At 41.2% G+C, this 20094-nt stretch overlaps 1 protein-coding gene across 1 annotated transcript in view; it reads left to right on the forward strand.

The window, feature by feature from the left end:
- Positions 1–20094, forward strand: part of COLEC12 (collectin subfamily member 12) — an 846619-nt gene that overhangs the window by 692602 nt on the left and 133923 nt on the right. Inside the window, exon 5 of the mRNA XM_044065237.1 lies at positions 496–1542. Within this exon, the coding sequence (XP_043921172.1) occupies positions 496–1542 (1047 nt within the window). The remainder of the gene's footprint in view (positions 1–495; positions 1543–20094) is intronic.

The raw sequence follows: 20094 nt of genomic DNA on the forward strand, positions 1-20094 counted from the left end.
GTGGGTTTCTGCTGGATGCTCTGGTTTCCTCCCACATTGTGAAGACATGTCTAGAGCGCTTCTCCCTGGGCCTCTGCTGAAAATTGGCTTCATTCCAAGTTGGATTTTCCTGGTAAACAAATGTTAAAATAAAATAAAAATAAACTTTATATGATGATATACCTTCTGTTTTTTCTCAGAACTGAAATATACATTCCAAAGCTGTGGAAATTGATAGGTTTGTAGCCACAATTAGGTCTATTGTTTAGATTCAAGTACTATATATAATTAATTCTGTAGTGTGTGTGTGTGTGTGTGTGTGTGTGTGTGTGTGTGTGTGTGTGTGTGTGTGTGCGTGTGTGTGTGTGTGCGTTTCTTTTTTATTGTTCTCTATTGGGCTTATTTTATAGTCATGATTACAATTAATATATATTGTAAGGAAGAGCTGTGATTATTAATTAACAGAAGCATTTTTTGAAATTTTACTAATCTGTTTTTATGTCTGTTATCTCCCAGGCATTAAGAGTGGCAAGGATGCAGAAAGCACCAACAGTGAACTTTCAACTTTTAAATCAGAGCTTCAGAATTTACAGCAGCTACTGAATGATACTGCAAATAAAGCTACAAAGAGCAAAACTACACTGGATAAATTGTTAGAGACTGGAGACAATCTACAGGCAAATCAGACCAGTTTACAAAAACTACTAGACATCAATGCAAATATGATTAAATATATCAACCAAACTCTAAATGTATACAATGAGTATGTCACTGGCCTTCAACAAGACACCACTAACCTTCAAACGGATGTGCAGAGTCAAATGAATGCACAAAGCCTAGCAGTGTTAAATATTAATATTCTGAATCAGACACAAACACAGCAAAGAAATCTCATCATCATTCTCCAGAAGTCAGTAGATGACACAAGCCAGGCCATCCAGAAGATCAGAAATGACTTCCAGAGCTTTCAGCAGACAGTCATGCAGACACGGAAGGACACAGATTGGCTGAAAGAGAAGGTACAGAATTTACAGGCTCTGGCCCTTAACAACTCAAATTTAGCCAAAGCCAATAATGACACACTAGAGGACATGAGCAGCCAGCTTAGCTCCCTGAGTGGGCAGATTGAAAACATCACCATGTTGTCAAAAACAAATGAACAAAATCTTGGAGATCTCCAGGGACGTAGTAAAGATCAAGAAAATCGAACAACTGCCAGATTTGACCAGTTTGAAGAACGCATTGACTCTTATGAGAGGGATATAACTACAGTTATTAGCAATATTAGCTATACTGCTATGCACTTAAGGACTCTGACAAGCACCCTTGGTGATGTCAGAACCTCCTGCACATTTACTTTAAATAAACATGCAGATCTACTCATTGGTCTTAATAACACAATAGTTGACATTCGATCAGATGCATCATCTCTCCGGTCACAACAAGATGTATTTGGATCAAGGCTAGATAGTGAAGTGACAAACTTATCAATGATCATGGAAGAAATGAAACTGGTAGATACCAAGCATGGACAGCTCATTAGGAATTTCACAATTCTTCAGGGTAAGTTGGTTCTTACTGTATAGTCATCATTACATTTTATAAAGGTTAAGGAGAAATCTTGTGAACAACATCTATTTATACTGAATTTCTTTCCTGTTCTATTTACAGATGTAATTTTATTTTTTTCTCATTCATTTTTATCCCTGATTAGTCAGACTCTTGAGGACATTCCCCACTGACTTTAGTTTTTCTGTTGCACTCTATAGTTCTTTTTTTTTTTCCATAATAAATTTTTATTGAAATATATTTTCCAAAAACATTACAAAAATACAATAAACATCACACACATAATACACTATAACTACTACAAACCATTTATACAATATCTACATGAAATGCTTCCTACATTTAATATGTTGCTAAAATCAGTATCATGCTAATATAATATTGAAGACCTTTTCCCATATTTTCGGGTTATTAATATTTTTGTTAGTTTGTTTCAGAAGTAATTTATGTGCTAGTATATGTTTTATAGCCACAAGCTTAAAATTATTCCATGATGTCTTATGTGGTTCTAGCCAATTTGTGGCTATATAGAGTTTCATCAGCAAAAAAATATTCATACAAATAATAGTTTGCGATCTGGAAAGCTCTCTTGGAGGAATGTGTAGAATCATAAATTCCCATGACAGTGTAGAACTTTGATAACCCATCTTTTGCAGTTGTACTTTAAGAGAGTTCCAAAGTTTATATATGCATTTACAACTCCAGAACATATGAAGAAGATCCGCTGTTTGATCTGCACAGTATGGACAAATTGGAGAATTCCTAGGGTTAAATTTATGTAATCTAAGATGTGTGTAATATGCATTGTTCCAAATCATCAATTGCGTGTACATCAGTTTTGAAAAGAAACTGATTTCCTAGTTATATCAATTGCTTTTAATATCTGATTGTCTGTTACTGTTACTTTGTTTACCCAATACACTGAAAGCAAAATTTTGTCCTGAAATTTCAAATCCTTAATTAATTTGTATGCAGTTGCTATAAATTTAGTGTCTTGTTGGATAGCTTGCCACAATTCAGAGCACTTATCCACAAATCCGGCTGCAGGTTTAAAGTTCCTAAAATAGCTCAAGGCAAGTTCTTTAACTTGTCTCATTATAACAATGTAACTTCTAGGTAGATTCATTTCCTGTCTAATTTGTAAAGCCAATAGGTCAAGTTTATTAAAAACATCAAATAGAGTCAGATTAACTATTAATGGAAATTTGCTGAGATCGATCAGCTGATTATTTAATTTAAAATTAGGATTCCTGTGGAAAGGTTGAAGAACCATCATATATTGCAATAAATCTATGGACTGAAATAAAGTTTGCAAAGATGAGACACAGGTTATTATGTGTTCCATGACCCCATATTTTATCAGACTAATTTTGTCCATAAAGGGTAATGCTTTAGGATTTATTTTCCTATCCAAAATATGCTTATGATTCAAGACCACCCAAGTTGGTATCCATTTTGTATTCATTACATCATAATTAGCAATTCTTAAAATTCGATTAGCGTTTACAATCAAATAATATGTTTCAAAGTTTGGTGGCTCAAGTCCCCCTCTTGGTTTAGGGGTCATTAATTTCTCATAAGATATTCTAGTTCTTTTTGGGTTCCAGATAAATTTAGCTAGATCTTTATGCATTTGTTTAAAAACTGTTTTTGAAATTGATAATTGGGCAGACCTAAATATGTATAACATTCATGGTAGTATGCACTCTATAGTTCTATTCTCCTGCTTGGGGTTTACTTTGATGTGACATTTCATTAACTGAGCCCTTTCTTTTCTAGAAGGATAGCCTTATGATTACAAAGCTAAGTACTATCACAAGATCACTGAGACAAGTGGGCATGTAAGGCCATCACACTGCAACCACCTGGTACACTGTGGATTGGTTATACCCTAGCCCTTTAATATACAAAGTGACATATTTGTGTGGGCGTGTAGTGAGGAATTCGAAAGGAGCTGCACCTACTGCTGCTATGATGCACTCCACAGTGCCTTGCCCTTCATGATAACCAGCTCAAACCTCTTGAATTGTTTGTACGAGATGTTTTGCTGTGTTTTGGCATACCACAGTGGTGTTAAGAGGCATTTACTGGAGGTAAACACACCTGTTTGCCACCACTCACTGTTAGTGCACAATGCGTACCTCTGCGCAAACATGGAGCCCAAAAAGTGAAAGGATCTATGAATTCTCCAGCTTTGCTAAAGCCTGACAATTTGTGCTGAGTCTCTGGAATACACCTGTCACTTAACTGGCAGCACATGTTAATATAGTTAATGGCGTGATACATTCCTTTTTGGGGCCAGATGGTACAGGATCAAATATAACTGTATGTAATACTTGTAACTACTTTTGTATTACCGTTGCTGCACATTGGGACAAATGGATACCATCACGCAGAAATGCATTAAAGATAAAAAAATTGGGAAGATAGGACACTGGTGAAATGAGGAGCAAGAAGAGGGGGGGAACAAATGGAAAGCAATACAGCAATGAGCAGGAGGGAGGTAAGAAAGAACCATAGCTATCCATTTCTTCAACAGTAAAAACTGATAATATATGCAAAATATTAACTGAATTTGGACTGTCACCTCCAGAGAGAGGTGTGACCACAACATAATCATGTTGTATAGCCAACTGGACCAAATTAAGTGTGTCAAGAAGACATGGTGCGAAATGAAGAGCTATGTACGGGCCACATTTTTTTTTTTTTTGGGGGGGATAGGTGCCCATGCCTTTTCTTTTGAGAGAGAGAGAGAGAAGGGAATATTGGAGAAGGGATGTAGGTATGTCTGGGTCTAGGTAGTTGGGTAGGTGAGGAAACAATGAAGACAGACAAGACAAACAAGTCAAGAGACAGGGACAGTGATGGACACAAGAGGTCAGTGGACACTATAGATGGGGTGGGGGTGAGAAACTCACCACCTCTGCCACTGCTCCCAGAGGGAACCACCAGACTTGAGGGGGTAGGTAGTGCAGGAGTAGCATAGGTGGGGCTGCCAGGTTGTCTCCCAGATGTGCTGGGCAATGGCACCATAGCCAGTTGAGTGGGAGCAGGAGGATCCTGTGGAGCAGGCTTACCCCACTGCACTGTGGAGCATTTCATGGAACACATGGATGACATGGACACATTTTGATGGCACGTAAAAAAATAAAACAAAAATTTTAAAATAAAAAAATAAAATAAAAAAGAGATAAGGGTTGGGTGAGAGAAAAAAGAGAGAATATTAGTACTTTCATATGTGACATACAATGCATTAATACAATTATTTGACTCTATTATCTTAACCTTTACTCTCTTAAGACTACCATCTCCTAACAGATAACTTTTACTTTTAAGACTATCAGTTCCTAACAGATGCACACTATACTACAGATTGCAACAAGTACTCCTTTACATGTGCATATATTGCACATATGCATGTTCCAGTCATACAGATTACAGTTTACAGTAGGGAATGTGGGCCACTGGTATAGAGCATTTACTTTAAACCTTTAAGTTACACATAATTGAAGAATTAAGCAATAAACCACACCTGGGTGTGGGTAATGCTGGATTACCCATGGTTAGTGTGGTTTGGTCATGAGGGCAAAGCCCAAGTGGCCAAACAAAGACAACGGTGGGTAAATCCAGCATTACCCACACCCAGAAGTGGGTTATTGATATTATACAATGACATTATTTAAGAAAAAAATACTTACTTTTCTTAAATAATGGCATTGTATAATGCCTCCGTGCTGCCCTTCTGCAGCTGTCTAGTATTCTGCAGCAGTTCTGATGGACTGCGCATGCGTATGTTTACGCAGTACATCAGAGCTGTGTGTGGAAGCAACAGAGAAAGGACGATCTCCGTTGCTTTTTAAAAGTTGTCTCGCTATGTTAAAAGAGTTTAACATAGCAAGATAGCTTTAAAAAAAGCAACAGAGATTTTCCTTTCTCTGTTGCTTTTTTTAAAATTGTCTCTCTAGGTTAAATGAGCTTAACATAGCGAGACAGCTTTAAAAACAGCAACGGAGAAAGGAAGATGCCCGTTGCTTTTTTTTTAAGATATCTCGCTATGTTAAACCCGTTTAACATAGTGAGAATACAGCAACAGAGCTCTTCCTTTCTCCGTTGCTGTGTAATTCAAAAAAAAAAAAAAGACTTATACTAATGGAAAAGGTCTGGGCGACCGGACCTCTTTCCATTAGTATAAGTCTGATTTACAACTGACATGCTGACCAATCAGCGTGCACATTTTGGAATATTAATGGGGGGTCATTGTATAATTAACAGTATTGTATATTTGGGAAGTGTGATATTTGAACCCACAGCCTCTCTCTACAGTCTAATATTGTACTCTTGGTTTGTGCTACAGACTAATGCATGCATACTTTCTTTACAGTTGAGATATGCATGCTCAATTTGATACAACTCTATAAAATACCAAAAAAGCTAGGTTTAACATTTAATGCTACAATAACACTACTCTTCTCCTGCATACATACCACATGCCTCCCTCATCCTTACCAGTCTAGTGCCATAGGTCATAACATTCACTTTTCTTTCCATGGCAGCTGTGGTACAAACAGAATAGAACAGAATGCCGTTATGAATACCAGTCTTGCCTATATTCAGCTTATAAGCCTTACAAGTGCTCTCTGTAGTTCATACTTACATATCTGTGGGATCCAAGAATCAAGGGTATCTCTCTTCCTGTGACCTAGGTCACAAAAGTGGTGCCTACATTGGTCACCAGTGCGGGGGATACCATTGGCACTGGTTATAGCCCAGACCAATCTATCCCAAGTCTCTGACTTATACTGCACCCCAGAATAGTTCCCCTGCAGTAGTCTGGCACTGTGGAATTTAACTAGGAGCTCAACAAAAATCTTGGAGTCCTGGACATCTCATCTCTGAGCCCTAAATCTCACACTCTGTCCATGAATGCCTGCTATTTCTACCATGGATCAAGAGCAATGGAGAATGATGGTTTCCTGCCAATTCCAGTTATCGCGTTTACTGTGAGTATGCACACTGAAAATGTTGTGCACTGCTTACCATCGCACAAATGCAGTGCTCAGCAGTGCACACCCCCTAGCCCAGTGTTTGCATGATGGTAAGTGGTGTGCAACAGTGGCAAGCAGTGAAAAATTACACAGGCAGCTGTGTATGTGTGTTAGGCAAATGTGAAGGTCATGCAGTCCAGATAGTAGAAATATATTTACAGGAACATAGTACACAGTATACCCATAGTTATACATTTGATAATAATGTGATAATGCATAGTGTGAATTGGGACAAAAGTAAAAGTGTATGGAATATGATGTGTTTGAACCCAGGGCCATGTCTATGGTAATCCTACATTTGCACCTGTTGCCAGATGAGGGTTGAGGAAACAATTGTATGTGTTGCAGTTCACTGCTGTCAGGGTCCTGTCTGCTTCCTCGGAGTCCAGTTGTTCAGTTTGCACACTGCTGCACTTTGCACAAACCAGATAAACATTGACAAACTTGTCATTCATTTTTCTCTGTTTCCTGCAACCATTGGCCAAAAAAAAAAAAAGAGTGAGAGAAAAGGATTCAAACCCAGTACCATTTGGCCCTAAAAGGAATGTATCAATGCATTAACACTTGCTGACACAGAGTCATTTAAGTTGCAGGTGTGTTTCATATCACTCAGTATTAACTCTCAGACTTTGGCAATGCTGCTTGCATTTGTGCACTGCTTAGCTATGCACAAACATGTGTATCTCGCATACATATACACTTTGCTAACCACTGTGGAAAACCACTGCTTGCTGCACTATGGAAAACTACATATTATCATCAAGTTTTACTGCTGTTTACTGTCTATTTCTTGTGTATGACATGACACTACATATGGAAACATTAAAAAATGAAGGCCCTGTCACACACTATGTCACATATTTACAATACAGCCATGAGTTGCCCCTCCTAGCACTGCAACCTTGATGTCTCAGTACTTTTTCCATTCATATATCACCTACACTACAGAAAGTAGTATGCACTGCACATCCGTCTGGTAATGTATAAAACTACATCTATTGACTCATAAGCCTAACAAGGCTTATCTGCAAAGCTAGGTAAGGGATCAGCATGGACCTTATCCAAAGTGCCATAGGTGGCCTTCAACACATTTGAGTCAACCCATGCTGTGTTTGTCAAAGATAAATCTTGCCTATTGAACCTTGTGGACTTTTATACTGACTCCAAAGACCTGGATAACAGATAACAGAGCATATTGTCTATGGTCAGTTATCCAAGGCCTTTGACAATATCCCCATTTATGTCTCATAGTGAAAATGCCCCATATGGAAATTAAGCCATACAGTACTAGCTGGATAGCCAGATGACTCACCAACAGAACATACACTCTCAAAGTTGAGGACTGCACCCCCCCACTAGCCACTTACCAATGGAATGCCCTTAGGATTTGAGCTGGGCCTTCAACTGTGTGGAAACTACTTCCCTGAAGTGCAGGCAATAGGAGATGGCCTGTGGTTTACCATGTTTGCAGATGACTGTTAACTGGATGCAGTCATATAGATTCCCCCAGTGATGGTAATATATTACAGAAGAGGCTGACAGAGACAAATGATTGATGCCAAACTCACAGACTGATCATTACAGCAAACAATGCCTCATTGTCCCCTTTGGCAATGAAGTACCCCTGCTAATTATGATATACATAGCACCCCTCTCAGCTCAAACACAGTGTTGTGAGTCTTGAGAACACATGTTCATAGCAATCTACACTTTCATCACTATGTGTCCATAGTGGTGAGACACTCATTCTGCACTGTGCACCTCATAGATATGGACATCACATCCAAGACCAAGGAGATCATAGCACTGTTGTACTCCACCCTTATCAGACCACTAATTGAGTACAAGGCTTCCTTCTGTCTGTACCTCACCAGACAACTGCAGCAATTGGAGAAAAAATAGAGGCTTGTGACTGGAAGAATGTAGGTCTTCCAAGCATCACATACACTGAAAGACTAAAAGACCTGTCAATGTACTAAGTATCCTGCAAGCTGCTGAGAGGTGACCTATGGCTGACCTACAGAGATATCTCAGAGCCTGCCTGACATCTGTAAATGAAATGTGACAAGAATAAATTGCCCAGGGTTCTCACCAAGCCTGTGAAAAAAACAGAATATACTGCCTATCTTGACTTGGCCAAAGGATTTGACACAGTCCCTTACTTTGGCATCATTGCAGAACTCATCCAGCTGGGAATCAACCCATATGTCATTAATATGGGTAGCCAACTGGTTCACCAACAGAACAAATGCAGTCATAGGTGGGATTCCACCTCTACCAGCAGACCTGTTACCACAAGGGTATTTTTCAGAAAAACAGGCGAAGACAGATGACCTGTGGCTCACCAAGTTTGCAGATGACTGCAAACTGGGTGCAATCACTGAGTCCCCAAATGATGTCAACATACTACAAAATGGGCTTACATACATAAATGATTGTTGCCAAAACCACAGACTTAAAGTTAACCCCAAAAAATGCACTATTATCCCTTTCAGCAAAGAAGTCCCTGCAAATTGCACTGCTAATAATAACCCAATATGTTCCAACCCAATGGTGAAAGATTTGGGAATGCAGGTTGATAGCAAGCTCAGCTTCGATCATCATGTGTCCACAGTGATAAGGAAGGCCTTTTACATTGCCCACATCATATGTAAGGGCATAGCATCCAAGACTAAGGATGCTATAACTCCACTGTACTCGTCCCTCATCAGACCATTAATAGAGTACAATGCTCCCTTTTGCATGTACCTCACCAGATACCTGCAGCAGCTGGAGACCTCAGAAGTTTCTCACTAAGAAAATCCAGGGATTTCCAACACATTACCTCATGGACAGACTGAAGGCCCTGTCACTGTACTCTGTATCATATAGACTGCTGAGAAGTAACTTGAGGCTAGCCTACAGAGCAGTCTCGAACCCTGCCTTAATAGAAATGCTGCATCTCTGCAACTCAAATGGGACAAGACTCCATCACTCTAGGGATCTTAACCTAGACTGTGACATCAACCGGACATGCTGGAGAGACAGATATGTCTCCCAGAGATTGCCAGTCCTATGGAACAAACTGCCAATTCATGTGAAACTGAGCTTCTCAATTACCCTATTTAAGTGTAACTTGAACAATTGGATGATAAATCATAAATTTACCCTGCGGGTTTCACCTATGTTACTCAGACAGGGCCACCCAGTGATGACTATGGATTTCCAAATATGGATTACATATCTTGGTCTATAAGGGAACAATTTTACAACTTGTCTAGTCTTGAAAAGGCCTAGGACCATTAGCCTAGTAACCTCCTATGAACCTAGGGCCATTACAGTAGTAGCTTCATATGAACCTATGAAGCTATGAACCTATGCAGGCCTGCCAACATCTTTTCTCACACATGGGCTGCTGATGTCATGTACTGTAAGTTCAGCTGCAGTCTTGCAAAAGCCAGACTTGTATCATGGTGCTTGTGTTAAGAACTGTATTCTGTAGTCTGTGTACTTGGATAGGTAGGGGTGCTATTCTCACTGCAGTCAAGTGTGTGTGTGTGTGTGTGTGTGTGTGTGTGTGTGTGTGTGTGTGTGTGTGTGTGTGTGTGTGTGTGTCTGCACACGCATGTGTGTGTGTGTGTGTGTGTGTGTGTGTGTGTGTGTGTGTGTGTGTGTGTGTGTGTGTGCGTGTGAGTGTGTGTGTGTTTGTGTGTGTGCTCTTGCTTGACATTGCAGACAGCCTTTTACCATAGCATGTGGGACATTGTTATTACCATATTCTCAACAGGCACTGCTGATATTATCAGCTATATCATATTTTTGGATATGCAGTACTCCCACCATGGCAGGATCAGAGACTGGCCTGGTGGCCAGGCAGAAATCACCTCATCCTATACAATATAGTTTACAGTGACATGCTTTTAATCTATCCACATACATCATGGCATGGTCTGTAGGACCTGTGTTATCTTGCTGAGAAAGCCCTGTGGTCTCTCCAGCTGCTGCATGTTTCTGTTGAGGTACATGCAAAAGAGAACATAATACTGTATTACAGTTCTGATGACGTTTGACTACAATGCTGTCATACAAACCTAAGATCTGAATATTATGGCATGACTTATGATATATTTGTTCTGGAAAATCATTAAAGAAAGAAGTTAGAAAGAAATGTTTCACATTGCAGTTTCTCACTTCACAACCCTTACAAGAGCATTCACTATAAAGTTATGAAATGTTGATACTATCAACTGTCTAACTTTCCAAGGACAATATAAGTCAAAGGTACAATGACCAGTTCAACAACACAGATGCAGATATACTAAGCACTAAGTTAGCTATGCACCCTGAGCATCAGACACATAACTTGTATCCCTGGATCCAAAAGATAGAAAACAGGGATATGGCACAGTTATCATCACTTGCACAGGGTGTTGTTGGGGGGGGGGGGGGGCAGGAAGCCTAGGCTAACAGAAAAGGCCAGTGAGTGTGTGTGAGTAAGAAGGAGAAGAAGGTAGACATTGGGATGAAACAACAACTGGCAAGTGAGACAAAATGAGTAACTGTTGTATGTGTATCTGTAGGGTTCCTCCAGGTGAAATTGATGTGTGAGTGTCTGCATGAACACAGGCAAGCTCTGTGCTAGCTCTACGTCTTGGTCTGTTGAACAGGTGTGAACCATGCATGGTAGAGGTGACAGTTCTTTGTTGTCATCCCTGACCACAAGATCTGGCTCTGCCAGGAAATTTATTGGCACATCCACGCACAAAGTCATATGCAGTACTGCTACCTGAATGTGACTGATGTCTGCTGAATGACCTTCACGGGGATTCCCAGGACCATGACCCCATGGCCTGCCACATCTGGGTGTGGACAGCACACTCACTGATACATCAGTGGAAGAACTGCCACTATGGCAGCATGATCAGGCATGGCCACGTTGAATGACAGCAGATGATGTGGCAGACCTCTGCCCATGAGGAAGGTGTTCCCCTCCCAGCAGATGTTTCATCATGGACACTTCTTGTTCCATGACAGACACCCCTCGGTCCATCACAGACACTTGATTTTCAGTATTGGTGAAGGGGGATCTTCGTGGATTGACATGCCTGAGTGGCATACTTGTAAGTGTCCTAAAAGACAACAGAAGTATAATACACATAAGTATCACATAGTTACAAAATAACTGTTTCCAGATAAAAAAGAAAAAGTAGCCAGTCAGTATTACCCACTAGAGAAACAAATCATTCTACAGATGTAAAATGCTAACAACATGCAGGATGCAAAACAATGAGAGTAACAAGAGCAACATATCCTTGTTTGTGCCATAACAGTAACTCACCTTTGCACCTCCCCTAAAAGAACAGTCCATTCTTGTTTCTGCCATACCAGAAACTCATCTTTGCCCCCTCTCCCAAGAAGAACAGGCAAATGATCCATTTTGCATGTCTGAAATGCTAAAAGTGCTATCAAAGGATCTGTCCCTGAAGCATTTGTACATTTTATCACACATCATTCCATTTTCATGTATTGGCAATCACGTGTAGCTCTGAAATGGCTTGACAAACATGCCAGTGCCATCAGTACTAATTAATGCATACAGAAAAAAGTGGAAAAGCCTTTGCTTTACATTATTCTTAAATACATTCCAGCATATGCGGTATGTAGGTGACAAAATGGGATCATAACTGCTGAAGTTCAGTTCTCCTCTGTACAGATTTATCCTGAAGAAAACGTGTTTTTGCAGTCTTCCAAACATATGCAACTCTCCTCACTATCAGTTTGGCTATCTAAAGGGTTGCCCTTTTATATGGTGTAGATCATTAATGGATTACATCTGTCTTTGCGCTTCATACAGCATCAACTGCATGCTAATCAACCAATCCAACACAGTGGAGCTATTCAACAAGCTATAAAGCATCCATGTAGACTCCATGCTGTTTTTTCCTGTGGATTTCAAAACGACGCAGAGTACAGATGCAGAAAGTCTACACAGACAGAATGTTAGGGGCTGCTGCTGCTGCTTTAATCCATTTGTATGTGCTAGAGGCTGAAGCCAATACTGCTGCTGCTGCCAATAGGCATATGCCAAGAATGAGAAGAGTTTTCAGGCCCCATTTAACTTTTCACAACCTACATGATGTGGAAATTGTAGAGCGCTACAGGTTGGACAGGGACACACTACATGAACTTTGCAAACTCTGTCACCCAAACTGAGAGCCAGAGTCAACCAAGGGGAACTCATCCCAGTGGAAACTAAAAAATGTGTAACCCTTAGAATCTTAGCTACAGGTACCTTTCAGAGACCAACAGGGGACATGATGGGAGTGTCACAAGCATCAGCATTCAGGATCCTCTACTACTTCCTCAATGCTATGCTCCAACATCCCATTAAGTGCATATATTTTTCCTGTAGTTCTGAGGAGAGGGCCAGAAATATGCAACAGTTTTACCGGGTAGAGCTCTACCTTGAAGTACTGGGTACCATAGATTGCACTCATGTACACATCAAGGTACCACCTGCAGAAAAGGGTAGGGTCTACATTAACAGAAAGGGCTACCACTCTATCAACTGCCAGGTCATGTGTAATGCAAAAGGAATCATCCTGAATGTGTGTGCTGGCAACCCTGACAGTTACCACGACTCACATATCTGGCACACCTCCCAACTGTACTAGATGTTTGCTAGGGGGGATATCCCACAGGGTCATTTACTGGTGGACACAGGCTATGCACTGGAACTATGGCTGATGACATCCATTAGAAATGCACATACACCCATGGAAAAACACCATAATGAGGCACACACTCAAATCAGAAATGTCATAGTACGTGTGTTTAGGCTGCTGAAGTCATGGTTCCAGTGCCTAGATACATCTGGGAGAGCCCTGCAGTCCAATCCATGGACATGTACAGAAATCTTCATAGTATGTGCCATGCTACACAACTTAATTCTGAGGAAACAGCTGTAGCAGGATCAGCAAGGGGAAGGGGCACACATCCCTCCACCAATGCCAAGGTCACCACAGCAACAGGCAGATGAAGAGTCAGAGAGGGAACCACCAGCTGTTGTGCATGTAGGCAGACATTAGGCATGCTCAGTATACCCTTGCATTGGCTAAGAGATAATGCATAGCGCACTCATTCACCACATAGGGGGCTAGAACCTTTCTTCAACTCACATACATATAGTAACATTGATGCCAGACAGTTCAGACATCCTTTACCACCCCATGTATTGGCTCTGTACTTCTTGCATCAGGGAGAGTCAGCCCTGAACTAACACTGTGGCAACTGCTGCATTTACAAGGTAAGTCCTGAACCTGGAGTGTATTGTTTAATAATATTATGTTATATCCTTGTATTCCATCACTTGCTACAGCAAGCAAGTAAAAGCTGAAAGATTTGTACAGAAAGTACATTCAAATGTGACAGCTGAGAATTATTTGACTTATATGTGTGCATTAGTAAGTAGTAGTCTTCAGGCATCAAAGATTCACACAGTCATACCTCTTAAAAGTACAGATGATCAGTTTATCCCCTCAGTTTAGCACCATATGTTTGTACTGGAAAATCATTAAAGAGAGAAGTTAGAAAGTAATGATAAATGGTGCAGTTTCTGACTTCACAACCCTCACAAGACCAAGCAACAAACAGGATACAAAACAAGGAGAGTAACAAGAGCAACATATCCTTGGTTGAGCCATAGAAGTAACTCACCTTTGCTCCTCCCTGATCCATGGTAGACATGGCAGGCATTCATGGAGAGGGTGTGAAACTTAGGGCTCAGAGATGTGGTGTCCAGGAGCCCAAGATTTTTGTTGGACTTCTAGTGAATCACCACAGTGCCAGGCTACTGCTGGAGGATTATTCTGGTTCCCAGTATAAGTCACAGGCTTGAGATAGTCTGGCCCAGGATGTAACCAGTGCCACTGGTATCCCCCACACTGGTGAACAATGCAGGTATCACTACAATGAACTGCAAAGGAAGAAGAGGGACAGGATCCACCTGCCCCCACTCCACCAGCTAAGGCATCACTGCCCAGCACATCTGAAAGCCAACCTAGCAGCACCCCCTCTGCTGCTCCTACACTATCTGCCCCCCTCAGGTAGTCCTGCCCCAGGGTATAGTCCAGTGATTCCCTCCAGGAGCAGTGGCAGAAGTGGTGAGTTTATCACCCACACCAAGTTGCCAGGGATGGTGTGTAGGGTTGTGTGCCACACTGTTGGTGCATGACTATGCTGGCTGGAAGGACTGTTTTCCCTCATTTTACAAAGTATCAGGAGGAGGAGAAGGAGATGTCAAGCACTCCAGCCAGTGGCAGAGTGAAGTGAGAGTGAGAGAGTGATGAGAGTCCTGTGGGTGAGGACTCAGTTCTCACTGTTACCCAGCTTGATGATCATGAATCCTGGATGTCCCCACCCTCCCCTTATCCATGGTGTCCACCGAACTCTTGTGTCAATCACAGTCCCTGTCTCTTGTATTTTTGTCTTGTCTGTCTGCATTTGCTTCCTCACCTACCAAATTTACCAGACCCAGACATACCTATGTCCATTCCCCAACATTCCTCTCTCAAAAAAAATGGGCACCTGTCCCAATAAAAAAAATCATTCCATACATAGCTCTCCATTTCAAACATGTGTCTTCTTGACACACTTTATTTGAACCAGTTGTCTATACAACATGACTATGTTGTGATCACCCTTCTCTCTCTAAAGGTGACAGTCCAAATTCAGCTAATATTCTGCATATATTATCAGTTTTTACTATTAAAGAAATTGATAACTATGTCTCTTTCATATCTGCCTCCTGCACATTCCTGGATTGCTTTCCCTTTGTTCTTACCCCTGCTTGCTCCACATTTCACCACTGTCCTATTTTCCCCATTTCTTTTCTTTAATGCATTATTGTATGATGGTATACATTGTGCCCTAATTAGCAGAAACAATAATATGAAAGTAGTTAAAAATAGTAGATACAGTTGTATTCAAACCCAGTACCATCTGGCCCCAAAAACAAATGTATCAGTGCGTTAACATGTGCTACCACAGAGTCAGTTAAGTAGTAGGTGCATTCAAGAGACTCACTACTAACTTTCAGACTTTAGCAATATTGGAGAAGTAATGGATCCTTTCACTTTTTGGGCTCCATGTTTGCGCGGAGTTGCACATCATGCACTAATGGTGAACGTCAGGAAAAAGATGCAGTCATCCCCCACTCAATGTTGCTTAACACCACTGCAGTATGCCAGCACACAGCAACACATCTGGTATAAACAATTCATGTTATTGCATTATCACTCTGTAATGAAAAGTATTTTAAAGTATGACATTCACCTGTATTCAAACCCAGTATCATCTGGCCCAAAAAAGGAATGTATCACTGCATTAACTGCATTAACACATGCCGCCACAGAGTCATTTAAGTAGCAGGTGTATTCCACAGACTCAATACTGTTGGAATTTAGCAATACAGCTCACATTTCTGCACTGCTTAGCAGTGTGAAAACATGTATATCTTGCATGCATATGCACTTTATTAACCATGACCCAAACCCGCTGCTTGACACACTATGGAAATGTATATATTATGCTGTATTCCTGCTATTTATTGTCCATTTCCTTTGTTTGACATGAAATTACATGTAGAAACATTACAAACTGAGGGCCCTATCTAACTATATGTCACATATTTAAAATACATCCATGGGTTGGCATCTCCCCCAAGCACTACAACCCTGGGGTCTCAGTACTTTTTCCACACATATATCGACCACATTGCAAAATGTAATATAAAATGTTGTGTGGTATGCAATGCATGTCAATCTGGTAACATGTGGAACTACAGCTATTGACCCATACACCTAAAAAGCCTTATCTCCAAGGCTAGTGCAGGAATCAACATGGACCATATCCACAGGGACATGGGTGACCTTCAACACACTTGACACTACCCATTTTGGTTTTGCTTATTGACCCTTGTGGACTTCTTGCATATGGAGCCCAAAGACTTGGATGAGGGATAACAGGACATACTGCTTATGTTGAGTTGTCCAAGTCTTTTGACACTATCCCAGTTCATGTCTCATAGTGAAGATCTCCCATTTGGGAATTAGGCCATACAGTACTACATATATAGCCCTAAGCTCAAACTCAGTGTTGTGACACTTGGGGACACATGTTGATAGCAATCTATACTTTCATTACTATGTGCCTATAGTGGTGACACACACAATCTACATTGTGCACATCATACATATGCACATCACATCCAAGACTAGGGTAGTCATACCTCTTCTGTAGTCTACCCTTATTACAGCAATAATGGAGTACAATGCTCATATCTCTCTATACCTCACCAGACACCTGCAACAATTGAAGCAAACACAGAGTTGTGCCTGGTAGACTCCCAGGCCTCCAAACATGACATACATAGAAAGACTTACATACTTGTCATTGTACTCAGTATCACACAGGCTGCTGAGAAGTGACCTATGGCTGTCCTGCATAGCAGAGTCAGACCCTGCCCTTCTGGAAATGATGGACATCAGCTATTCAAATAGGACAACAATAATTTGCCCCAGGATTATCAACCTAGCCTGTGACATAAACAGAATATGCTGGGGTGACAGATATATCACACAAAGATTCACAATCCTCTGTAATAGGCTCCACTGCATGTGGAGCAGTGCTCCTCAATGACCCTGTTAAAGCACACCCTTGACAACTGGTTGGGTAATTGTAAAGTCACCACTGGGTGGCATGTATGTCACTCATTGATAGGGCCATTTGGTGCTGCTCACAAACACAATCTGCTAAAAACAACCATCCAACTGTGCTCAATAAGGGTACTTGTGTTTTTACACAGTAAGGCTTCTAAACACTCTGGTGCTATTAGGCTAGTAATCTCATATGAACATATGAAACTATGTGCCTATGCAGGCCTCCCAACCTGTTGTCCCCCACATGGCTTGCTGATGTCATCTACTAAATCTTTGCCTGCCCTCCTGTGGAAATCAGACTTCTGCCATGAATTTTGAGTTAAGTACTGTGTTCTGTAGTCCATGTACTTAGATAAGTAGGGATTCTGGTCTCACTGCAGTCAATTTGGTGCGTGTGTGTGTGTGTGTGTGTGTGTGTGTGTGTGTGTGTGTGTGTGTGTGTGTGTGTGCGCGCATGCTCGCGCACGTGCACTTGTGTGTGTGTGAGTGTGTGTGTGTGTGTGTGTGTGTGTGTGTGTGTGTGTGTGTGTGTGTGTGTGTGTGTGCGAATGTGCGAGTGTGTGTGTGTGTGTGTGTGTGTGTGTGTGTGTGTGTGTGTGTGTGTGTGTGTGTGTGCCTGGACAGCAGAGTAGAAGTGTGTATCTCACAGTTACTGCTGTAATGCCATACAATGACAGTATTTTGATACTTGCTCATGCTTACACATCCATGCCATAGAGGCCTCCCACTGTCTTGTCTCCCACATGGTCTGCTGATGTCTTCTACTATAAGATCATCTGTACTCATATGGAAATCAGACTTGTGCCATGGTCCTTGCATTAAGTACTGTGTTCTGTGGTCCATGTACTTAGCCAGGTAGGGGTTCTGTTATCACTGCAGTCAACTGTGTGTGCGTGTGTGTGTGTGTGTGTGTGTGTGTGTGTGTGTGTGTGTGTGTGTGTGTGTGTGTGTGTGTGTGTGTGTGTATGTGTGTGTGTGTGTGAGCTGTTGCTTAACATTACAGAGAGCATTTTACACCAGCATGTAGGGCACTTTTATCTTATCCTCAACAGGCACTGCTGATGTCATCAGCTATAAAGTGTTGCCTGACACACTCCAAGCCAGATTTGAGCTGTGGCACTTGTGTAGAGAACTATGTTCTGCAGTCTGTGTATTTAGGCAGGGATTCTATTCTCACTGCAATCAACTGTGTGTATGTGTGAGCTGTTGCTTGATGTTACAGAGAGCATTTTACACCAGTATGTGGGACACTGTTATCTTTTTCTCAACATACACTGTTCATGTCATCAGCTATATCACATTTTTGGATATGCAGTACTCCCACCAGAGAAGGCTCAGAGACTGGCCTGGGAGCCAGGCAGAAGTCTCCTCATCCTATACAATAAAGTTTACAATGACATGGCTTTTAATCTATCTATATACATCATGGCATGGTGTGTAGGCCCTGTTTTATCTTGCTGAGAAAGCCCTGTGGTCTTTCCAGCTGCTACATGTGTCTGGTGAGATACATGTACAAGGAGCAGTATACTCTACTAGTGCTGTAATGAGGTTTGACTACAGTGCTGTCATACAATACTAAGATCTCAATATGTGACTTATGATGTGTGCAACATAGACTTTCAATAGCAGTGTGGACACGTGGTGGTCAAAGTTCAGATTGTTATCTAAATGTGTTCCCAGTGCTTGCATGACTGGGTTTCTGCATAGCAGGACTGTTGTCAGTTCTGTGATTAACATGAAACTCCACTTTTCACTTGGACAACATACACATTTTTGCATTTATTTGTACATCATGTGCCTTTGTCACCATTCAGTTGTGGGTGTTAGCTCCTCCTGTACTATGTTATCACCATTGGTGGACTTAATGATTGCACACAATATACAGGAATCAGCAAACTTGATAAGTCAAAGGTCATATACGTTAGCCTGAAATGTCAAGAAATACAGTTCAAACAGTGAAGGAACAAGCACAGATCCCTGGGGTTTGCCAGTGATGACAGTTTTACTGGGACAGGATGATTCACCAACTTTCACATGATGTGTTCTGTCAGTGAGCTAGTTGTTTACCCATCAACTGAAGTAAAGTTTAATTCCCAGCTTGGGGGTCTTCTCACTGATATCTGCATGTGTGAGTGTGTCAAAACCCTAGTCCAGATAACAATAGGCAGGATGTACTGTCTTACCTTCATCCAGGCCTATCACATGGAATAATTGTGCTGTGACAACATCACAGATCACTTGTGGTGTAACCCAGCACATATACCTTCTTGATACGGTTGAATATACAGTTCAACATACCCTCCACGCAGCCTATGTTCCCATACAAGGGTGTACATCAACATGCATCCACCTGAGTTGGGGAGACAACACCTGATATATGCATGTATAGAGACATCCTGACTCTCCTCGACTGTGAGGTAGACCAACATGAAATCATGGACCTCTTCTACACGTACACTAGTAATATTCCAAGTGTGTGCAACAGATCTGTGTGAGTTGTTACTGCTACATCAGGTCCATTACATCTGATAGATGTCCTCAAAGAGGTCATAGAGGGCATGCATGATGACAACAGTATTATCTTGTAGAACTTTAACAGGTCAAGGCATTTGACACAAAGCCACATTGAGGTATTCAATCAACACTGTCATATGTGACCATAAACAGCTATATCACCAAATGGATAGACCAGTGTATGACATACGTGATATCTCACTATGTCAAAATGTGTGATGTGATATATATCTCACTTCAGGGGTGTCTCCTAGGACCTTTCCTGCCCATTAGTTAAGGGATAGACATCA

The sequence above is a fragment of the Protopterus annectens genome, chromosome 3.part0, assembly GCF_019279795.1.
Source record: "Protopterus annectens isolate FY-2018-M chromosome 3.part0, PAN1.0, whole genome shotgun sequence".
Lineage (NCBI taxonomy): Eukaryota > Metazoa > Chordata > Ceratodontiformes > Protopteridae > Protopterus > Protopterus annectens.